Source organism: Podarcis tiliguerta (genome assembly GCF_965153285.1).
Source record: "Podarcis tiliguerta genome assembly, chromosome: 5".
Classification (NCBI taxonomy): Eukaryota; Metazoa; Chordata; class Lepidosauria; order Squamata; family Lacertidae; genus Podarcis; species Podarcis tiliguerta.
In genome coordinates this window covers 61375682-61398708 of record NC_139538.1, presented here as the reverse complement: position 1 = coordinate 61398708, position 23027 = coordinate 61375682, and the positions used below count along the sequence as shown (strand labels likewise).

The window sequence follows — 23027 nt, the reverse complement described above, 5'->3', positions numbered from 1 at the left end:
TGGCACCTAATGTCACTTGGAGACTTTGTAACTAGCTCTTCAAGAAGAGTATGACCCCATCCAGAATCAAATCTAAACATTCTAATTACTAGATTTTCCAAACCATGATATTTAAGACAAACCTGGATTTTTTTTATTTTTTATTTTTGTTAGCCCTCACCCATTCCAGTCCTGTTATCAGACTGGAACCTGCTGAGGTGTTTCCATACTGGAATTAGAAGGTGAAAAGGTGGTAGAGCTATCCACATATTGATAATATTGCTGCTCAAACAACTGGATCACAACACCATAATTTCAGACTCAACAAAACACTTCTGTGCAAAAATTGTCTTTTTGCTTCAAAATTGGTGCACTCTACAAATGTGAAAACTTAAAATTAGTCAGTTCCTAATAGCTCCTGTTGCTCTGTCCCAGATCCTGCCACCCTAGCAGTTTGAAAGCACGTCAAAGTGCAAGTAGATAAATAGGTACCGCTCCGGCAGGAAGGTAAACGGCATTTCCGTGCACTGCTCTGGTTCGCCAGAAGCAGCTTAGTCATGCTGGCCACATGACCCAGAAGCTGTACGCCGGCTCCCATAGCCAATAAAGCGAGATGAGCGCCGCAATCCCAGAGTCGTCCGTGACTGGACCTAACAGTCAGGGGTCCCTTTACCTTTAATGTTTCTGTTTGGTTAATTTTATGAAAGAATTAAACTCCATTATATTTCCCTGATAATTTATCTCCTATCAATTTTAATTTGTACATAGTAATTGATGTTGGTTTTGCAATTGTTAAACATGGCAGAACTACAAAGTGGGATGCAATAATTTGTATAACAATTTAGCTATTAGGGGTTTGTAACAATTCTTAGTTATTTCTGTCTGCAGATTGGAGTTGCTTTGGGGGTCATGCTAGTGGTATACTTCTACAGAATGCTAGAAGTGTAACCTTCTGATACATTGTTTTGCTCTATTTAAAGCTGCTTGTTAGAATTCATTTGTTTTCCTATTAGCTGATAGTTTTGTATATTTTGAATATTAGCATGTAGCTTGCAGCATTGAGAATGAGTTGTTGTTGTTGTTGGCGGCAGCAGCACCTGTCTGTCTCGAGAGGCAATAGAGTGTGCTTCCGGGGGTGAAATCAAACTGCTGCATAAGCAGCACCAAAGTGACCTCCTCGTAGCACAAGCCTGGGCTGCTGAGATGACAAGACCCCTCTCTCAGCCTTGTTGATGTGGTCCAAAGGAAAGTAGAGTAATACATTTGGCACAAGCTTAGCTGCAGGAGTTGTTGTAAGGAGGTGTAGAAAGCACCATCTAACCATCATAGGGACTGCACTCCAGGTTTGTGTAGGGTTAACTCCTTGGCCTTTTCATCTTCCAAAGATGTCCCACAAGGCAGTGGGTACAGATTTTTTCTCAGAGTTTACTCTCAAACTACCCCCAACGGAGCATGATGTGTCCCCCAGTAGAGGTACCATCCCTCTCCTAATCCCCTCACACCCCAGAAGTTGTCCTCTTATACCAGGTTCAGACCATTTATATTTTCCCTTCACCATCCATTTTTATGCAGATACCAGGGATTGATCCTGGAACCTTCTGAATACAGATTCAATCCCAGTGGTATCTCCAGAGAGTGCTGGGTATGTTCTGAGCCTGGAACCCTGGACAGCTGCTGCCAGTCAGTGTTGAAAATAAATGATATACCTTTTGCCATAGTGATCAAGCAACAAAAAAGCTAGCCAAGGCGGATCTTGTCTGTTATTCCCTTGTCCTTTTTGTCCACTGTTCCAGGACTTGGAAGATAATTATGAAAAGACATAGTGGACCTCCTTTAACCTGAAAAAGAGAAGGCATGCAAACAAGAGTTATTTCATTGCTGCTGACTTTCTTGGATGTTCTGTTCAGTGCAAAAATGATGCCGTGGTTGGGGCAATTCATGCTTTCTTGTCTTAGGGTCTTGGCTTAAGCTTGCCTTGGAGACAACCCCATCTTGGGGCGGGGATGGATACAAAGGCTGATTTCTGTTCACTTCTGCATAGTGGAGGCTGACCCATTGGGGCAATTGGGGCACTACCCTACCAACCCAAGTCTGCCCTTACTCAACCCCTATATAGCCATCTTCTTACTTACAACCAGTCAAGGGTGGCTCAGTCTGCCATTCACTTTGGTTCCTCCTACTGTTGGTCTTCTTGCATTCCACCCTACCAGTCACGTTGGGCACCAGCCACCACTGCTCCTGCAGGCAGGGGAGAGGGGTGGATTAAAGGGCCTAGGGGAGGAGTGGGCAGAAGCAGCTGCTACTATGTCTCCTGTTTGATCCCTACACATAAAAATAAACACCTGTTTTTCAGGTTACAGTCTGGCTCCCTATTATTATTTTAGTTCCAAAATAATATAATACAGAATGGTTTACAAATGAAGCAAGACTGACGTGGTTAGGCATGCCCTCTCCAGGAAAGGGGACATGTGGTATAGTAACCAAACTTGGTAAAAGGCATTTCTAGTCAACTGGCATGATCTGATAATTCAGAAGCAGCATGAAGGAATACCCTCTCGCTGTGATTCTGAATTTTCAGAAAGAGTGCAGCTGCATCCATGACAGGTTGTATTTGTAATCCTAGATCCTACAAACAGTTATTTCATCTTATCTGAATTAAGTTTGTTCATTGGCATCCAGCTTCTCACAGTTTCCAGGCACTAATTCAGGCTTTCCACTGCCTTCCTCAGATCAGAGGCAGATGGAAGATGATAGTTTATATGGGAGAAAGGCCCGATTGTACTTTCTGGAATTGACATCTGAATAAACAATTGGTGGCTGAAATCTAACATAGCCAAATCCAAACTTGTTTAAAAGCCCTGTATCTTATTAATAGTACAATATACATAATGCTACTTAAGCATAGTAATCTTTGTTATATGTCTTTCCAAGGTACTACTGTGAAGTAAAATGCTCATTGGTTGCTAATTGGGAAAACATGCAATTCTGTACATTTAACTTGGCTTATTAAAGTCACGCCATTCTATTATTATTCATAACACAGGAAGAGAGATAATTAGAGTGATTTATGATGATGCTGTACTTTGGTTAGTCAGACTAACCTGACAACCTTTGGGATTGTGGGGTTGGGAAGTAGGTATCTAAAGCACAGTAAAGGAATTCTGATGCATGTGATGTGTTGAAAAACAAGGATTTCCATTTCTGCCACTTTTGTTGCAGGAATATATCTTACCCAAATTTATCCCTGCCCAATTTTATCCTTATATGTGATAAATAAATATGTTACCCAAATTTATCCCTATATGTGAATCCAAGGCATTTGACTAGGATATGCTTTAAGAATGAAGGACATTATAATAACTTAAACACTAAGAATATTTTGAAGAAACCGATATGAAACCTGATTCCCATTAATAAGATGAAAATAAAACTTTGTGTCAATTGCCTTCCCCTTTTCAGCAGTGCAGTATACAGTGGTACCTCGGGTTAAATACTTAATTTGTTCCGGAGGTCCGTTCTTAACTTGAAACTGTTCTTAACCTGAAGACCACTTTAGCTAATGGGGCCTCCTGCTGCTGCTGCGCCACCGGAGCACAATTTCTGTTCTCATTCTGAAGCAAAGTTCTTAACTCAAGGTACTATTTCTGGGTTAGTGGAGTCTGTAACCTGAAGCATATGTAACCTGAAGCGTATGTAACCCGAGGTACCACTGTACACACCTGAAGATGCTTAGGTGGAAGATGAGCATAACAGTTGTTTGCTGTGATTGTGTGTATGTATGTACATAACACACACACAAACAAGCACCCCTGAACATGGGGGGGGGGGGTCTTTGCTTGTAATCTTCTTAGTGTTGTATGATGTGCACTGTTGGAGAAAGAACAGGATAGATTTTTTATTTGATCCATTATGGCAACCAGGTGTTTTTGTGTTGTGCCTTTTAAAATCGAAAAATACCCAATAATTAGCTAGTATTAGAGTTGCTTACTTTGGATCACTATTACTCTGTTGGATCTTAATTTAGATGCGGCTCAAATCTCTCACTAAAAAAAATTAAAAATAACATCTTGACCCATATCTAAATTAAAATCAGAGTGACCCGTGCCTAATAAAATGCTTGGCTCCAAAGGTACCTGTTAAACCAGTTTTGCCTCCTGAAGAGTGATCGAGAGGCTTTCAGCCATGAGAGAGCTGCAAGCTCTTTCAGTTTTACGAACGTACCTCGGTGCTTTGAGCACTCTTCTCCCAGCTTGCCTCTGTTCAAGGAAAGACTTCAATCCCCACAATTCCACGGTTGCACATGCGTCTTCTGCTTACAGTTGTCAAAGTGCTCTTGCCAGAGCAATTTCTATTTGTCATATACCAAACCCGAAAGAAGGAAATAGACACACTGTCCCTTCCTTTTATTGATCTTTAAATACAGAATACTCAAAAGGTAACTGTTATCGGCGGCTAAGCGGGTTACTGCATGCAAACGAAGTATTATGGGAGTATTTGATTTTCATGTACAGTAGTTTAGACGGGCACAAATACACGGGGGGAAAGGGGGTGGAGGAAACAGGAGGCGCCGCATACCAGCCCAATGCTAGGTATTTAGCTGCCTATTTTTTCCGAGTAATACCCAATTTGCCTCTCTTCAGTTTGCCTGTGTGCACGTAATGGTTAGGTATTGATTGACCTTGACAGAGGGGTAGATCTGTAGTGAAATCTTACGTATAAGAAGCGATGGGGGAAATAATGCTAGCTAGTGTCTCAATATGAAGTTGATTAAAAATACCTTAAAATTGTTGTAGCACAGCTTATCTGCTATATTGGAAGCAATAGTTTTGCTGTTACTATTGGCTATTGTTTAAATGATTTCCTAAACTGGCCGTTAAAACACAGGAGGAGAGCAATATATCTGATTGTTCCTCTTTGTATGAAATGTATTGTATTAATTTTTCTTCCTTTACTGTTGTGGTGACTTTGATCGGAGCGCAGCTAATGGAAAACTACACAAAGCCTTTTATATTATGGCTTGCTGCAGTGCTGCTTTAAAGGTTTCCCTGCACCCCCTACAGCAGCAGCAAAGCTGCGTGCTACAGATGCGCTAGTTTGTTCCTTTTCGGATTAGGAATTTAGCTTAATACTCTCTTTATTCACTCTCTGCAAGACATTATTTTTAGATTGTGTGCACAGATCAGCAATAAAATAAAAAAATACTGCTTGAATATATTTCTTCTATGCCCATTAAAAATGTTGCTGTTTTCACTTGATTACATGTTATGAAGAGGGATTTTACATTCAGGAATGTTTTGAATTTAGTGGTTATGAGAGAGGAAGTTACTACCTTCATATTTCTTCACACCCTTCTCAAAGCAACCCCTGTTTAAGTATTGGTTATTTTGCTGATGCAGTTAAATAGCGTTGAGAGATACATTCGATTTTGAAGGTTGCAACATTATTTGAGAAAAGTATATTGTTAAAACAAGCCTGTTTAATTTATGAATTTGTTCAGCGTCTTTTCCAGACGGCCGTCTTTTGTTTGGCCTATTTAACTATTTGCTGTTCCTCTGATAGCGTTCTCATAGGTGCAGAGGTAGGGAATGCTCTTTAGTAACAATAGATAGAAGACAAAATGGTCATTATTACTATCTGGTGATTTATATTGGCAATATGAATTAATTAGTGTTTTATGCCTGTGTGTGGAAAAATCTGCAGCAGGAGGATGCCTACAAGGAAGTGTTAACGCGTCTGAATACTTTCCCCAGTTTATGCGGGATTGAAGGCTTCAGTATTTTTTGCTCAAAGCAATTTAGTTCTTGGATTATTAAATGCCATATTTAACATGGGAGACAAAAGGACTATTAAAACAAACAAAACTGTATCCCCTAGTTACGTGTAAGATGCCTCCCACCCCTTCAGTAGCTTAAAAAAAATACCGTTTGGCTTAGTTCTTTTCGTTTATGCAGGGCTTTAAAATCGTGGATCCTGAACTGTTTTTAATTATTTGGTTGAACCGGTTTGTTGATTAAGCGAAATGGGTATGCGGCTCCTTTAAAAAGTCTATTCATAGGAAAGGGGGTGGGGGAGAGTAAAGGCTGCTGTCTTTTTAACCTTGCTGAAGGACGCAGCAGTATTTATTGACGTATGCAAATAACAAGGAAGGAGGAGGGTGCACGGAAAAACAGGAACCAGAATCAGTTTCTCATTGCAGGGCGAGAGCTCTGAGTTCCGGTGTATGAGAAAGAGACGTGGCGAAATTGCTGTATATCTCTGCCCTATAAGCATACCTTTCCTTTACACTGAAGGGAACCAAGACATCAAAAAGGGTGAAGCATCTTCAAATGTATTTTTAGAAGCGACGTGGAGCGATTACACTGATTCAAACTGTTACTCCTAAAGGGGTGGGGGTAGGGATTACGTATTAGTCGTGCCTTGCAACTTGCGGCAGCGTTACGCTCGCAGTGGCATTCTTGCAAGCAGCAGAGGCGAAGGCTAAAGCAGCCATATGAATGTTAACAGTCTGTCTTCTGGATTTTTTCCCTTCTTCCTCTCGTTTCAGCTGCGCAAACCATGCAGGATGATTTACTGATGGACAAAAGCAAAGCCCAGCCCCAGCAGCAGCGGCAGCAGCAGCAAGATCCAAACGCAGCAGAAGCCCCTTCTACGCCCATCACGTCAGAGACACCCAAACAGGAGGACAGCAGCCCAGTGACTAGCATCGGCTCAGCAGCTCCTGCCCAAAATAGCAAGGAAAAGATGCAGATGGAGTCCCCCATCTTGCCAGGCTTAAGTTTCCACCAGCCTCAGCAGGAACCTACAGCCGGCACCTCCTTGTCTCCCTCCTTCGGAAGCACCTGGTCTACTGGGACCACAAATGCAGTGGATGATAGCTTTTTCCAAGGGATTACCCCTGTCAATGGGACAATGCTTTTCCAGAATTTCCCTCACCATGTAAATCCAGTTTTTGGTGGCACTTTCTCCCCCCAGATTGGCCTAGCTCAGACTCAGCACCACCAACAGCAGCAGCAGCAAGCCCAGCAGCAGCAAAGGAGATCGCCAGTCAGCCCCAATCAGGCATCTTTTGCCCAGAGAAATGCTGCTTATAGCCATCAGCCCATCATGACCAGCAAACCTTCCTCCTCCTCAGCTTCCACCTCTTCTCCTTCCAGCTGGAATAACCACCAAAATGCCGCCTGGAGTACACCTTCCAATCCTTGGGGCGGGCTGCAAGCTGGCAGGGACCCTCGAAGGGCAGTAGGTGTGGGTGTTGGTGTAGGAGTGGGAGTTGGAGTGCCATCCCCACTTAATCCCATTTCACCTCTTAAGAAGCCCTTCTCTAGCAATGTCATTGCCCCACCAAAGTTTCCACGGGCTGCTCCCCTAACCCCAAAATCCTGGATGGAAGACAACGCCTTCAGGACTGACAATGGTAACAATCTGTTGCCTTTTCAGGTAATGTTTTTTATTTGAGTAAAGGGGAAGTGATATTTCAGTATTTGTCTCATAATATAATTCTATGTTACATCAAACACCGCTTTTGCCATTCTAGCACATGCCTGACTTCATTAGATATTTTCACTGAAATAATTCAAGCTATATAGTAGCTGAGGGCACTCACATATGTTAAAAATCTCAAGTAAAAATTAGAGTCAGGTTGTGATTCAATATTCTTTGTTTCCCTTTAATTTTGACTTTAAGGATCAGAAATATTTGCTTCTTGGTGCTCCCTTTCTTCCCACCCTTCTTCCTAGGATGTATCATGTTCCAGTATTTTAATTGGTACAGTATTATTTATTTATTTTTAAATCTGAAATATAGGAACATTAATGGATCCATTAAAGTAGTTGGCTTCAAATTTGAAATTAAATGGCTGACTAAATCCGAGAACAGTTTAGGAATCTCGTTAATTACCTTCTGCATATTAAAGGGCCAAACCCTTTCTGCTTTAAAGGGCTTTACTTTATTAGTCCTGAGAAATGAGGTTCAGCAGGATTGGGTTTGCAAAATCAGGCAGATGAATGCAAATAAAATGCTGAAATTGCTGAAGTGTAATCATGATAATGTGTTTAGGGTGTGGGTTTGAAGGAGTTTTGGATGTGTGTTGACTTGAGTATCATTTGCTTTCAATAAGGAAATCTCTAATGGCAACATGCAAGATTAAGAAATACAGGGAACGTATTTGTGTAAATGAATTTCTTAAACTTCAGTTTTATGCCTTATCAGAGGAAAGATACAATAGGACATGACCTTCACAACCATATTGCAATGGAGCCTATTTACTAGCTACATAAGCCCTGAAATATTTAAAGCAGCAGTGTCCTTCATTGGTTTTGTTATCTAAGATGTCAGGGCAGATCAATTGCAACAACTGAAACTGGGGAAAATAGAAGCTCTGAAATTTTAATGTAGAATGGAACTTGTCTTGGTGTTAAATGCCGCCTCAACTGAATAATTGGCACACACACTTTACCTTGTATCCTGTATCAGATTATGAAGATAGAAGCTTTTTTGTTTTATGTTGGTTGCCCCAAGTTGTTGCTTCTAAATGCATAAATTGGACTCTTAAAGGGCAGTGAAATCACTTTGCTTTCTGGTTTCAAAGGAACACTCTTTTAAAGTTACATTTTCCAATTCAGGCAATAAATTACAATAAACAGTTACTGTTGGGATTGGTTTTAAAATCCAGTATATTCAGTAGTGCAGAATAAAATCTTTTAAGAATACCTGCTTACCTAGAGCTTTGAGGAAGCAGCGCTTTGCTGCATGGCAGTGGCGAGGTTCTGGGCCATCTTTCCTGCATGGCCAGTGGGGGATGCCAGAGCCTCCGCTTCTGGCTGCATGGTTTGGCACGAAGAGTCCTTTCCAATGGGCCAATCAGAGAGTGCTAGGTTGTGTCAGCAGCCTATCTTTAACCTGCTGATATCCTATAAATTGTGGCTGTACCTGGGGCCCCAGTTCTTCTGGGGGTTTCCCACCTTCTCACCCTGTGTATGTGTGGACATGCTCAAATGTGATCAGGCAAGCCAGTGTGAAGACCTTGCTATGGAACACTTAGTTACTATTCTCAGAGCCATGAATTAATTTTTCTTGCAGACAAATTGGCTGGTCTCCCTCATAGCAAGTGTCACAACTTTTTGCAGATGGCACTGGCTTGAATCTTTAGCCTATTGTATTCCCCCCAAAAGGGTATGGGATGGGGTGTTTCTTTCCAGGAGCCTACACACGGGGCCAATAGGCCATAGCACCTTTCTGAGTGGCGGCCCTGGTGGGTCGTCCAACTTGATATATGTCAAGGGGTGACTCTCATCCCAGGGATGACCCATCCCATTGATCAACCAGTAGGCAGGTTGATTAATTCTGGATTCATACCCAATGCCTTTGCCTATGTCTATTTACATCTGTAATCAATAAAAAGTTGGGGTCTATTTCAACCCAATACCATCCTGTATATTTTTTTACCATTTGTTTGGCCCCATACCATGCTGCACACCTCCTGCTCTTGAGCATGCAATGCTGCTTGCCTCCTTCCATTCAAATAAGAGGATTGGTTTCAGATTTCATTGTGCGGCTTAATTCTGTTAAAAGGAGAGAACCAGAGTTCCTACTGGTTCTTCTGTGTGAAAGGAGCTGTAGGCTTCTTGCCAGTTCATATTTTAAAAGTCAAAGAGGCGGACAGACAGACTTCTCTTGAGACATTTATGTCTACTAATAGTAGTCTATTATTGCATTCCATGAAGTAAGTGTAAAGTATAATTAGATGCTTCTGTGGTGCCTAATGACAAATATGGTAACCTATATATTGCTATATAGGTTACTACATTGACTTTCTGAAACATAGGTGTTAGACTGACACGCATGACAAGTCACTTTTCCATTAAAACAATGAAGACAAGCTAACATATAGAATTTTCCTTCTAAATAATGAGTGACATCCAGTTGTGGCTTCCATGGAATGGACTTCCACTGGTGCAACAGTATTTCCCCTTCCTTTCTTCTTACTTGTTACTCCCCTCACCCCCCATTCTCCAGGAGTCCTCCAGAGCAGATTTGGGGAGAAAGTAGATAAGAAGGAAGTCCGTTCATTGGATGTTGCCCAATGTTTGCAGTACTCACATTCTAAACATTGATATATCTTGTGTTTATGTCAAGAGTAAAAGAAAATAAAAGTAATTTATGAAGCACATTTGATTTTGACTCAAAATAGATACATTGTACAGGCAATATTAATTTAACGTATTGGTTCTAAAATATGATCAAAACCTTCCTTTTCTTTAAATATCCTATAAAAGTAAAAGCCAACATAAGAATTTATTTATTTTTTTTTTGTAAAAAGAAATATGATTTTTCAACCAAGAAATGGCTTACGTTGATGAGGGATGGATTTATGACATGAGAATATTCTCTGAGGGGGGAGTCTAGTACTCATTCCATGGTTCATTTAGTAGGTATGTTAATAGTACAGACTTAACTTGTTTCATAGTTTGTGCTTCTGGAAGTTGGAGGCAGTGTGGCTTAATTTCCAACAGAATTATTAGCATTGTCATCAAATGACAGTTCCAGATTTATTGGGGAGTATGCATTGATAGTTCCGCTGCATTCAGACTGGGCTATTATAAGTCAGACTTGTTTGGGGTTGCTTTTGAAAATGGTTCAGAAATTTCAACTTTATGAAACACAGCTGCCCAGTTGCTTGACAGGATCAGGCATTTGGAACACATAACACCTGTACTGTACTATATAATACTGCCTGCCAATTCATTTCAAGGCCTGTGCTGGGTTTTATTTTGAAATACTGCTGCTTTGTTTTCGCAATTCTAATTAAATAGCTTTCATCATTATGGTTGTTTTGAGCCATATTTGTATTAAATTATTGTAAGCCATGTTGTGAAGGCTTTTTTTTAAAGAGCAGCATATAAACTAACTCAGAATAAAGCTAATTTAAGTTTATAGTATGACTATGCCATCCATACACCTGGGAGCGTTACTAAATACTAAGAACACCAAATGGCACGATTATTATTTTAAACATATGTTGCCAAGTATTTTCCCATAAAAAAACAATTGGGCAAATTTGTCACACCTTTTGCTATTTGGTGTTGTTTGAAAATGTTTTCATTTTGTAGCTTTAACTTGGCATGTTTACTTTAAATGATGTTGCGACTAGATAAGGTGGCAGTTCTAAAATTATACATTGCAAAAAATATACATTGCAAAAACTCTTTAGCTGCCTAAATTTAAATATTACATTTAACTTACCCTGTATGAACTATGAAAACATAAAGATGCTTGTTAATACCTAGGTGAGGGTGATGATCTTAAAGGAAGACTTTGTTTTTCATCACCATCAATACATGCTTTGCAAATGGTGTCAAGAAGAAGTAAAGAATGTGGGGTGACGTACTGAAAAATTGTGGTTATTCAGTCATATTCAGAATTTGTTATCTTTTTATGAGAATCCCACAATCTGCATGTGGCAGATTTCAGTCTTCAAGGCACACAGATGAAAGGCAAATAAGGGGTCCTTGCTGGAAAAAGGTTTTGAATCCTGCCCTTTTTGTATGATGTCCTATTTAGAATTGGTGCTTCAGAATATACAAAATATTATTTGATAGTGTCAGCTGCAAGCACTGAGAAGGAACCTCATTTCTCTACTTTTCCCAAATAATTTGTTTGTAGTAGCTGACTGCTTCTCTAAATGAAAGTCAAGCTGCTGTTCCCGATTATTACCTTATTTAGATGTTGCAGTATTGACATAATTAAGTATCCCATTTGGCTCAAATATTATGTATTAGAGGGCAACATTTCTTGTAATGCTTCTGCTCTTGAGTCATAGCCAGGATATCCAGAGCCTTAGATTTTTTAGATTAATCTTATAGTTGGAGATCATTTAAAATATGTGTGGCTACTTTAGTGTCATTTTCATTACTTCTGCATATATATTTGAAAAATATGCAGTAAGTTTCTAAACTTTTGAATGCCCATCATGCGTCTTGGATTAGGTCCATAGGGGAATAGTTCTGAAATCCTGAGTATACACAACAGAGTGTGGCACAACAGATGTGAGCTGGAACTAAATTTCAGTAATGTTGACTACAGACTCTTAATGCTAAGAGTGTATATTTAAGAATTTAAAAATATTTTGTATTATGATTTATGTACTTTGAGGAATTAATGCTGTGCAGCTCTATCCTAGACGATGTTAGTATTATGCCATATGTTGCTCTAAAAATACCTTGCTTATCAAACAAAAAAGAGAGCAAGCAAACACAATATCTTGGCTACCATTTGCTACTGAGCAGCTTGGTTCAGCAGGAACTCTACACATGTCCTGGCACTAAAACTATTTTGCTTTCACACCGTGTGTGTAATATATTCTAACCTTTTTTAAAAAAAAACCTGGCTAGTATTTGAAAGTAATAAGAGAGCTATCAGTTGTTTTAAGGTGAATAAATTCAGTATAGTGTGGAACAGTGGACTTAGATCCAGATTCAAATTGCTGCTCAGCTGCAAAGCTTACTAGCTGAGCTTGGGCAACCATTGTTTCTTAACCTAAGCTACCCCACAGGTAATAAAGTGAGAACATCAGGTGTGTTGCCCTGAGCTCCTAGATGAGAGGAATCAAAATGTACAGCCAGGCCTATCATTTTGGCTTTTAAACAGTCCTTGAAAACCTATTTATTCCAATTTGCTTTTATTTTGGGGGAAAACAATCTGAGATCTTGGGCTGCTTTTCTGATTTATTGCTGTTGGTTTAAAATTCTGTTTTTACTAATGGTTTAATTAGTTGTATCAGCTATAGGGCTGGACTTTGAGTTGATTTTAACTGCTGAAATCATTGTATTTTATGAGAGCTGTATATTTTAATGTAAACTGCCTGGGGGGGGGGGCTTTTTTCCTGAAAGGTGACCTAGGAATATTTAACAAAAATTATTAATAAAAAATAAATGTGATAATTATATTATTGTTACCTGTTACAGATACAAAGCAATATTCTGGGTTCCTTCAAGCTACAGTTGATTATTACTTATTAGGAAAAGGAAGTTAAATGTTTAGGATGATGGCTTTAACACCCCTTATACAATAGTTCTGTTGCTTCTTGATAATATAGTAGCAGATGCTGTTGAAGTAGTCATCATATGGAAAAATGATGGATGGGTGGGTTAGAGTGCTGGTTGAATAATTTTTCATGTTGCTTAAACTCAAACATAAAATTAATTCCATGCTAATTTCCACAGTTCATTTGTTGTTGAGACTAGAATATTAATTGATGCAGCAGCTTTTAAAATGACTAAAACTGATGATTTAATAAGTACATTTAAATATAAAAATAAAGAATTGGATGCAGCTTTTAGAGAACACTACTTGTTTTGAGAGAGGTTTTAAATACAGGCAGTGACCATTTTGCACGTGTTTTATTGGCACACAACCTCTGATGCACACCCTGTTTTTGACCCTAGAACAGGGCGGGCTTATTTGCACTCCACCAATTCATGTGATAACCCAGCATGCAATCCCTGCACAAATGAGGAGTTGCCTGTAATATTAATATGACCCTTGGTACAGATGTGTATCTTAAAATGCTATGGCATAATAATAAGCCCTGTTCTAATGTCAAAGTCTAGTAATGTGGCTTGTGCATTAGTTCTAAAGCCAGAAATAAACTGGTTATCATACCGTACAATACTGTATTGTATCCAATCCCAGTTTGAAAAATATGTGCCAGCTGACTTCCAGTTAAGATGGTGATCTGAGGAGCAGTGATTCCACAAACTCCAGACCTAATTTTTAGCCAAAGATATCCTGCAATGGAATTGTTTTTTCTCTTTTCCCATAGCTTATAATTTTTATTTTGTCCTTTTGCTGTACATAATCAACTTCACTTGCAGTAATTTATTGTATGTGGGGTTGTTTCCTTTGTGCTTGTGGCTATGCTGTGAAAGGAGCCTAAGAAACTGGTGGACTCACAGCACATGCTGAGGAACACACCTGAAGTTGAGTCTTTAGTTGCTTCAAGTTCCACTGAAGAGATTATGGATCTTAAAAAAAATATCTGAATGAATGTGACATCTATCAAATCTTCAATTCTGATGCTGCACACTTCAGCACATCAGATTCAATAACATATGGTCACCACTGGGTATTGCCTTTCAGATGTGCAAGGCCGGGAAGATGAGACTGTATTCCCCCTTTATATCCTTAGAGTGGAGAATTCAGCTTTACATGCTAAATAGTTGGACTTGGTGGGTAGGTCTCATAGTAACAATTTAAGAATTATGGGGGTGAGGGAAAGATTGGTGCAGGGGGAACCCTATGATTTTTGTGGCAACCCTGCTAACAGTTACTAGATTGTATGTCAATATTTTAAGATATCTAATCAAGTAGGATTTGTTGTGGAGTGCATGTGAGAAGTGGGTGATGAAGTGGGGGCCAAATGTGGATGAGATAGTTTGTTTCTGGATTATGTGAAGGAAGTTTTTGAGGCCTGGCAGACTTTTTCCAGTGTGAAGTACATGGCCCAGGAGTGTGACATTACCTTCTTTATTATATTTCCTGCTATTTTCTTTATGTGCATCAATGGGCAAGTCAAAATTTCTATGAACCAGCAGTTCTGAAGGACTTTCTGCTTACGCTTGATCTTCCACTGGAAAATCCTGTACTGTACAGGAATAACTTTCTGTGCAGGCCTGGCCTTTAGCTGCTGTCCAGCTGCCTTATTCTACCCAGGTTGATTACATCAGCTGTCTTCTGAGAAACACTGTAGACCTGGTTCCTGCAAACTTAACTATAGCCTAGGTTTAAACAGTTCCTGAAGTTGTCTGTGACTATGGACTTCCTTATTTTGAACACGGTCATTGCATGGACAATAATTCCGTTTGTTAGATTTAAGTTTGTTTTGGATCACCATGTTGTCGTCCTCTTTTTCTTTAGTGTGAAGTAACACATTTTGGCAATCCCCATTGATCTTCTGGTTTCCCCTTCCTTGTCCTTCATATACACAGCAACACATTTGCTTTATTTTAGTTATATTATACTGTTTTGTTTTACGCTGTGTTACTGTTATAACATAGGAGAGAGGAGTTGTTGGGCTTTTACTTAGCACACTGTGTAGCTCTTTGACGATCCTGCTATCCCTGTTAATAAACAGGCTCTTGGAAAAGAATCATTTATTGGTTGTGAAGGGCCATAGCTCAATGGTATAACATTTGCCTTGCATGTGGAAAGTCCCAAGTTTAGTCTCCATCATTAAGGAGGTCAGCTATGCATGATGCTAGAATTGGTCCTTTAGCATTGCAGCACCTACCTTTTGGAACTCCCTCCTATTATATATCAGACAAGTGCATTGTGTAGTGTCCTTCTAAGCCTTTTAAGTGGACACTGTTAGTATCTGTTGGATTTGAACTGATTTGGATATGTGTTGTAGCTTTACATTGTTTTTATATTTATATAATTATTCCAAAGTTGTTTTATATTGGTGCTCAGCAGTGACTTATGAGGATGTCACATGCCCTCCCTTTTTTGTTTCTTTTCATGGGAAACTGTACTTATGTCACCTAGGTTCTTCCATGAGAAGCATGCTCTTGGGTATGTTTGCATAAAAATTGGGGACAGAATGGTTCTTTGGAAAAAATGGGCTGAAGAGGGACTGTCTAGCTTAGACTGGCTGGCGAGCCAAGATCACAAATCCCCGGGCATGATTGCTCCAGTGTAACACTCAAGACCTACAATTTATTCTTTCAGGGCATTGCTAGGCAAAACCAAATTAGATGCAACTGAGCTGAGGGGACAGAGACCTGGAATATCCCATTCTTGAAAGGCAATGGAAAGTTGTATAAGGTTGTGCTCCATGGGCCAACCAAAACTTGTTTTATAGGCATGTTGGATTTACCACTGCCTTTTCCATAAGCATATACGCCACCTGTAAATGTGTGTTGGCACTGTGGAATATAATAGGCAACACTGAAAAACACAGTCTTGTCCTGTCCTGTGATGGTGCTATTTTGGTCACAGGTTATCATTCTTTTTAATCTGCTCTTGGGAAGACCTCTAAAATTTTCAGGTGCTGGTCTCATACTCAATTATATCCCAGCACTGTAGAATCTGACCAGGGGCAATGCAATTGGGTTCTTTGTCCCCTTTTGGTGGCCAAAAGTATTCTAAGGAATTCATCACAGCCACAATCATTCAGTGATCACAAGACTTGTCAACTCTTGCCTAGCTTGAAAAAGTGACCTTTGGCAGTAGTAACAGATACACAAGCACACATACATTTTGTCTTCATATATAGTACTATTTGAATCAGGTAGGGTTCATCAGCCTTTCTGGACCAATGGACACATTTTTAATTTTGAGAGGGTGCTGTGGGTGCCAGTCACAAAATAGCTGCCATGGAAGTGTAGCATAACAATAAATTAGACAGTACAGTCCTGGGCAAAGCTTTTCCCATAACTATATTTCCATACTCAAGCCATGACTGTACTGTCTAATTCATATATGAAGACCAAATGTCTGAGTGCCTGTGCACCTGCTCCTACCTGCCCAAGGCCACTTTGGTTAAAGGCACTAGAACCTGGTTTTTCTCCAATACCAACCCCTAAACCAAAGCCTAGACTGCCCCATTAATCACAGAGACGTAATTCTGTGTAGACAATTCACTGCACACTGAATTGTTACTAAGTGCCTGGTCTTTAGCTCCTGTGCAGCATGAGACATCCTAATATTCTTTGCAAAGTTTTCATATTTGCCTTGGGGGGGGGGAGTTATTTAACATCCATCCACACTTAATTGTGTAGTATTATTTGCAGAAAATAACTTCTAGGGACCTCCTGATCTGAGATGCATCAACGGCAGGAAAGTTTCATCCTGGTTGCTAGTGAAAAAGGAAGGAGGGCAATCTACAGAGATTCCAAGGACTAGAAAGTAAGACAGAAGCAGGAAAAATGCACTAAAGAGGAGGATAAAACAGCAGCTCTTTAGGACCCCGGGGATTCCTGTTGCCTGATGTCCAAACAATTATCAATCCCAGCTGTGACTTATTTGATTGGCTAAAAACAATGACAGATGGGAGCAGGCAGCCTGGGTCATTTCACAGAAGTCACTTAGAAAGGTAGTTGCATATTTTTCTTCATAACTTCCTTTCTAGGAGGGCTAGATATTTACTTCTCTTTAAAAAAAGAAAGAAAAGGGGGGGGGGTAAAACTCCGCTGTGCCCTCCGCTGGGGCACTAATGATGGCCTTCACAAATAAGAGTGTAACCCTATGACATGGAGGGTATAAGTAGCATTTCAGCTGGAGACCATTCCCCACCCCTTACCTCTTCTCTCCCCCGTTTTATAATTGTATGACAGTATATTTATGATTTTGCTTGGTTTGATTGTTGCTACTGTTTCATCTTGTGTTCATTTGTATTTTTACAAAGTGAATACTAAAAAAAACTCCTATGCATTTAAAGAAGTGTGCAAGCTGTCATTGCTGGGAGAACAGCAGCATAAATACTCAAGGGTGCTATTATTAGTTTGGTGTGTGGTCCTCTGTTCTGTTTGGACAGAATTTCTGAAGTATATTTGGTGGGTAAAAAGTGCTTTACAGTTCTCATCTTCTATTAGCTGATGAGATAGGTCAAGCTTCAGAAATGGTGACATGCCCAAGGCAACTGAGATTTGCAGTTGAGCGAAGACTTGAGCATGGGTCCTCCATAGGTCATTTGGCACTTGTCCACTTCACTGCAGGGTTAATTAAACTGGAAAATGAGTTTTTATATTGTTTGTGCCATTTGTGCCTATTGCACCAAAATTCAGTGTCACATTCTAGTGTGGGTAGGCCAGAGTTCTCTTATAATTTTGTTACAATAAAATATTTATTGTTCACATTTTCCTTTGCTCAACGACTGTAGGTTGCTATGTAATTCATTTACTTCTATTTAGCTGAAAATTAAAAATATTATATACAGTTTTATAGTTCAGGTGATTTTAAATTGCTCCTTTGCAAACTCTTTTTTTCTGGTTCCATGTTACAATAAGGAATATCTGAAGCAGCTTTCAAATGTTTTTCAGAAGTCAAAATGTGTTTTAAAATTATGTGTGATGTGTGGAATTTCATCTAGACTCTTGCAAGTTCAAAAACAGCCAAAGGTAATATCTAAATATCAAAATCTGCATTGGATCTCTTCCATGCACAGAGGCACAGTCACCTTCTTCTGTTTACCACTGAAATAAAATAAAGATCTATTGCAGCACAAAAGCTTCAGAAGCCATGCAGAAGATGAGCAATTGCTTATTCCTGGATCTATCGATCAAAAACCTCATCTTTATGAAAGGCATGTGTGATAAGGAAATATATATATATATAGAGAGAGAGAGAGAGTGAGTGAGTGAGTGAGTGAGTTTTTCTCTTGTCACCTAAAAGTGTTTCAGTCACTGATTGGTTACTAACTTACAAGTAACAGAATGCAGTAGAATCTGGTTTGAGACCCTTCCTTTAAACACACTTCTTCATATTCCTAGAGGTGTATACCTTTCCTATAGGAGTCTCTAACTTGATCAAGTAGGATAAGCTACATCTGGGCATGTTGTTGACTTAAATGGGGAAATGGACATTGAAGATGAGGTTAAATCCATGTTTATGGAGCATAGTGTTCCTTTATGTACTGCATCCTCCAGATAGTGCAAAGTAGATGGACTAGGTCACATTACTTTGTAAAGAGTAGTTTGTATCATAAATGAAAACATTATAGGTCGGGGTAACCAATGCAGTGCCCTCCAAATGTTGGTTGTTTACAGTTCCAATCATCCTTGATCATTGACCATGCTGGCTGGTGCTGATGGAAGAGGGGAATCCAATAACATCTAGAAGGCACCATGTTGACTGTACCTAGGCTAGTTATTTAAACTGATCATACAGTGATAAAACTGAAGCTTTCAAAATGTCTCTTTGATCCTAGTGCAATTTCTTGGGTGTGTGTGGGAAAGCATCATGGTTAACTGACATTGCAGATGTTCTGGTTGTACTTACTTAAACGCTTAAATCATACTGTTTCAGGATACAGACTTGTGTGTACTTGTAAAACGTTAGCAGATATATTGAGAGTAGATATATGTTTGAATTCAACACTTTTTAAAATTGTAGGTTATATCAATAATAGGAATAACCAGAAAAATATGTATTATTTTTCACTGCTTATGTTGATAAACTCTTATGTCCCTGTAGCTTTTGGGATTTCTCTTCTGGAGTATTTCCTGTAGTTTATTGGCTTGTAGGAGTTTTGGATGTTGCTACTAAAATAAGAATAGAATAAATTAACATTATGTTGAATCAGAAGGGTTAGAGGTCTTAAGATGTTCTGCTGCTTTGCCATCATAATAAAATATAAGTAAAATGTACAGCAAAGGTTTGCCCTGGTGTATGCTTTTGAATGGGGAAACTTCTCATAAGTAAAAACTTCTGATTCAGGATGATCCAAAATTTACTTCACTGGGACTGCATTTGAAGACTGATTCAGCTGAATCAAACTTCAAATTCTTAACCCTGTTAGTTTTAGGACTGTAATATCCTCATTATATTGCTGGTTGGCCTGTGGCATTGGAGGTGATTTCAGCTATGTTCTACATCTAGTTGACACGAAAGACTTCATGCAACTGAGCTGCTGCAGAAGAAAGTGGCTTCTTTGCTCACAACTTCATCATTACATGATGACACTTTCTTTTGTAGCTCTGGCTTAAACTGTGATTTTTCTATAAATTGCTTAAACAGAATGAGAAGATGGATGCTCGCATAATGAGTATTTTCCCACCATGAAAGAAAGGAAAAGCAGGCACAAAGCCCTAAACTTTCCAGGAGTTCTTACCTCCTCAGGCTATCCTTAGAGCTCTTCACCTGTTACAATATGGGATGATATTGGAATACTAAGTGGGTGGGCTTCAAAGAGGGTGACAACTCAGAGTTCTGGAGTGTGCATGAAATAACAATAATGTTCACATTATTAGGCCCCAGGTCAAAGTTAATAAGAGGTGATGGGAGCAGATCCACAACTGTATAGGGAAAGGTTAGTGTGTTTGACTGAAAGAGCAAAATGGGTGTGTGGATGTTAAATAGAACACCCCAACTTGCATTTCCACATCCCCCCCCCCCCATGTGCGTAACTTTTCTGTTGGCTGTACTCTGAAACCAAAAGTGAAACCAGCTGAGAGAAAGTGCTTGGGGAAGACAATAGAGAGTTCAATGGCTGGCAGTGGTAGGTATTTGCAGTTTTTACCTGTATGCCACCTTTGCTCTTTAAATTGCTCCCAACTCCTGCTTTCTACATATATTGTTAAAACTTTGCCCATGAAGCCTACTTAACATTGAGTCTTCTGAGTATTGAGAATCAACAGAACAATTATGAAATAAATGAGATTGGTCAGGGCAACTGAGCAAAATCATTTGCTTGCTGAGTAAAATTCCAGAAGCAGAACATTTCCAGAAGTGAGATACTGTAATATATGTTTCTATAGATTTCCCCACCACCACCACCACCAATGAGTTGGAAAATAAATGTACCGTATGTTGGGAGACAGCCATGAATATTCATAATTTGAGGACAACATATTGTTGAGCTTGCATAATTAAAGTCTGTAAAATATCGATATGAGGTCACCCAGACAGGCTGTGAATGATCACTTGAAGCCTCATCAGGGTCAGTCTACAATATTTTAAGCTCATACCAGTGGCTTTGTGGTGGCCAAAACCTATTTGGCTTGTAATTCATGTTCTTGTTAATCACCACCACCACCCTGCTTATTTTTATTCATTTTAAGACATTGTGGCATCATATTTTGGTAAAGGGCCACTCACGTGACTCATTAATGTGCTGCTGCATCCCAGAAACTTGCTACATTGGCTTGGATTGTGACCTAGTTGTATGATTTGTGACGTGTGCCTAAACTGTTGTAGTAGCATTTCTTTGCTAACAAAATGGGTCACAGCTTCGCCAGCATTAAAGATCTGTTATTTTTAAGCCAAGCTATTTTATAGTCCAGGAATCTACAGATTCAAATAACATTTCTCCTTCCTTGTCTTTTGAGCTTTTTAAACTGATGGCCAACTTTGGTATGACTTGTTCTTAAATTTTTGAATATAGAAGTGAATTTTACCAGTTTTAGTCAATAGAAGTAGTCATTGGCTTTTTAAAATAGATTCATAAAGCAGAATGTGTGAGCAGATTTTTATCTGAAGCTTGGTGCTAAACAAAATTTAACTGTAACCTAAATGCCACAAGTTCTCAGTCGATCGTAAAAATGTCTGCAGATAATTTGCTGGAGTGCAGTCATAAAAGTAAGAATAATGACTTCCACTTTCTCCTTTGACAAAAAAGGAAAGTACTCTGTAATATCTTTTTAATCTCCTGCAGAAATAAGTGGTGTTCATTTTTGAACTGCTGGGTTAGGTGAGCTAGGTTAACTGTAGGTTTCTGTGTGGCGGTATACCTCTTAATCATGGAATGGAAAAGCATAGGTTTTTCAAAATTGTTCAGCAAGCATATTATGAAACTGTATTTGAAATATTGTAAACATTAACTAGAATGAAGTGCTTGAAAGATCAGTTACAAAAACCTGCAAGCCATGGCTCCTACAGAAAGTAAGAGGACCAAGGAGTGTGTGTATAAACAAAGTCACTTTGCTCCTAGGCTCTAACCAGTCCTCCTGATTCCTAGGCCTCTGACAACACTGTCCTCTTCCTGTTTCTGAGCTCTGTGGAAGGGGAAGCCCGCTGCTGAGATAAACATTATTAAAGTTTGCTAATGGTGGATATTTCACCCCCTCTCGTCTATCTAAGTTGCCAGGTGAATAAAACATTGAAATTGACTGCTAGGCTAGGTCATACACAGCACAGATACACTAATAGAGCTTGAAGAATAACTGCTAATGGCTTGGGGATCAAAGAAACAGACTGACAAAAGAAAACATTTATTTACAATGTATAATTTACTTCCACAAATTGGGTTATACTGAGCTGTACAGATTGAAATCTCAAGTTGCTAGATCTTGGTGAGGATTTGTCTTTTACTTCCAGTCCCTTAAAATATCACTGTCACCAACAGGAGGTTGGAGAAATAGTCAAATGTTCCTGTGCATTCTCATATGAATGTGTGAAGTCTTCCTTGCCCTTGGGTTGCTGCTGAGAGCTAATTTTTCTCATTTGATTATGGGGCAAAAGTTTCCAATTCCTGGAAACTTCCTCTGGGCTAAAACAATTATAACACAGAAGGGTTTTTGTTGTTATTTTCTTACTGTGTACAGCAACATAATAATGGAGTGTGGTCACACAGCAGAAAATCCTCCTGCATTTGCTGGATTGCTTTTTAAAAGCAATTAAAAAAAATGATTCTACTGAAAATTACAAATAATCAAGTAAAATTCTGTATTTCACTCACTCATCGGTGAAGAAAGAAAGAGAAGGTATAAATGTTAATTTTCTCCTTATCTGACTCCAAGATTTTATAAAGGGAAGGCTAATCTACAATGGCTATACTGAAGACATTATTCTTTTAGGCCTTGTTGAAGAAACTTGGGGCTTGTGTGTCCTTAGTCCATGGGTGGGCAGAAAGTAGATCAGATGTAGTAGTAGGTATCTGGGCCATTTGCGATACACCTCCAAGAGTTTCAGAGCCCAATTGTAGCAGCAACAAAATATTTTTTTATTAAAATAACATTTAACACCTAAATTAGGCTTCTGAGATGAATACATCTCGGGGTAGCCAAGAGTGAACTTTTGTGTTGGAGGAGTGTGTGCTCTGTTCACTTCTGCTGCTTGTAGATCTTGGGTTATAGCAAAAGACAAAGTAAGTCTGACAAGCCTGAAATCTGCTCACCCCTGCCCTAGTCACCCTAGCATCACGGGCTTTTGGTGTCTCAGTGTAGATGCATTTTCTCTCTTTTTTTAGTATACTGCATTTTCAGGAGTGTCAGGAATATATGTGTCCTCAGGAAGCACATCCTGGGTGTGTGTGTGTGTGAGCAAATGATCTATCCCTACTGCCTTGCTTCCACCTACTTATGTTTCTAATAAATTCTGTGATCATAGTCTACATG

The 23027-nt window shown here is 39.3% G+C and overlaps 1 protein-coding gene and 1 long non-coding RNA gene across 17 annotated transcripts in view; one reads left to right on the top strand and one right to left on the bottom strand.

The window, feature by feature from the left end:
- The window catches only part of CPEB3 (cytoplasmic polyadenylation element binding protein 3), a 73634-nt gene that overhangs the window by 1463 nt on the left and 49144 nt on the right, over positions 1 to 23027 (top strand). For 5 of the 16 annotated variants that reach the window (XM_083443612.1, XM_083443609.1, XM_083443622.1 and 2 more), the window contains exon 2: positions 6524 to 7416. Coding sequence is in view for 12 of the 16 variants with exons in the window: in XM_083443609.1 (XP_083299735.1) it covers positions 6535 to 7416 (882 nt within the window). In the remaining 4 variants the exon portion in view is untranslated. Of the gene's footprint in view, positions 1 to 4280; positions 4415 to 6127; positions 6291 to 6523; positions 7417 to 23027 lie in introns of those variants that run through there. The other 11 variants (XM_083443610.1, XM_083443608.1, XM_083443621.1 and 8 more) reach the window with 7 other exon arrangements.
- Positions 793 to 8772, bottom strand: LOC310678994. The gene is made up of 3 exons (XR_014512079.1): positions 8697 to 8772; positions 2112 to 2217; positions 793 to 1817 (listed from the first exon to the last, which is right to left on the bottom strand). It is a non-coding gene; the product is annotated as an uncharacterized lncRNA (long non-coding RNA).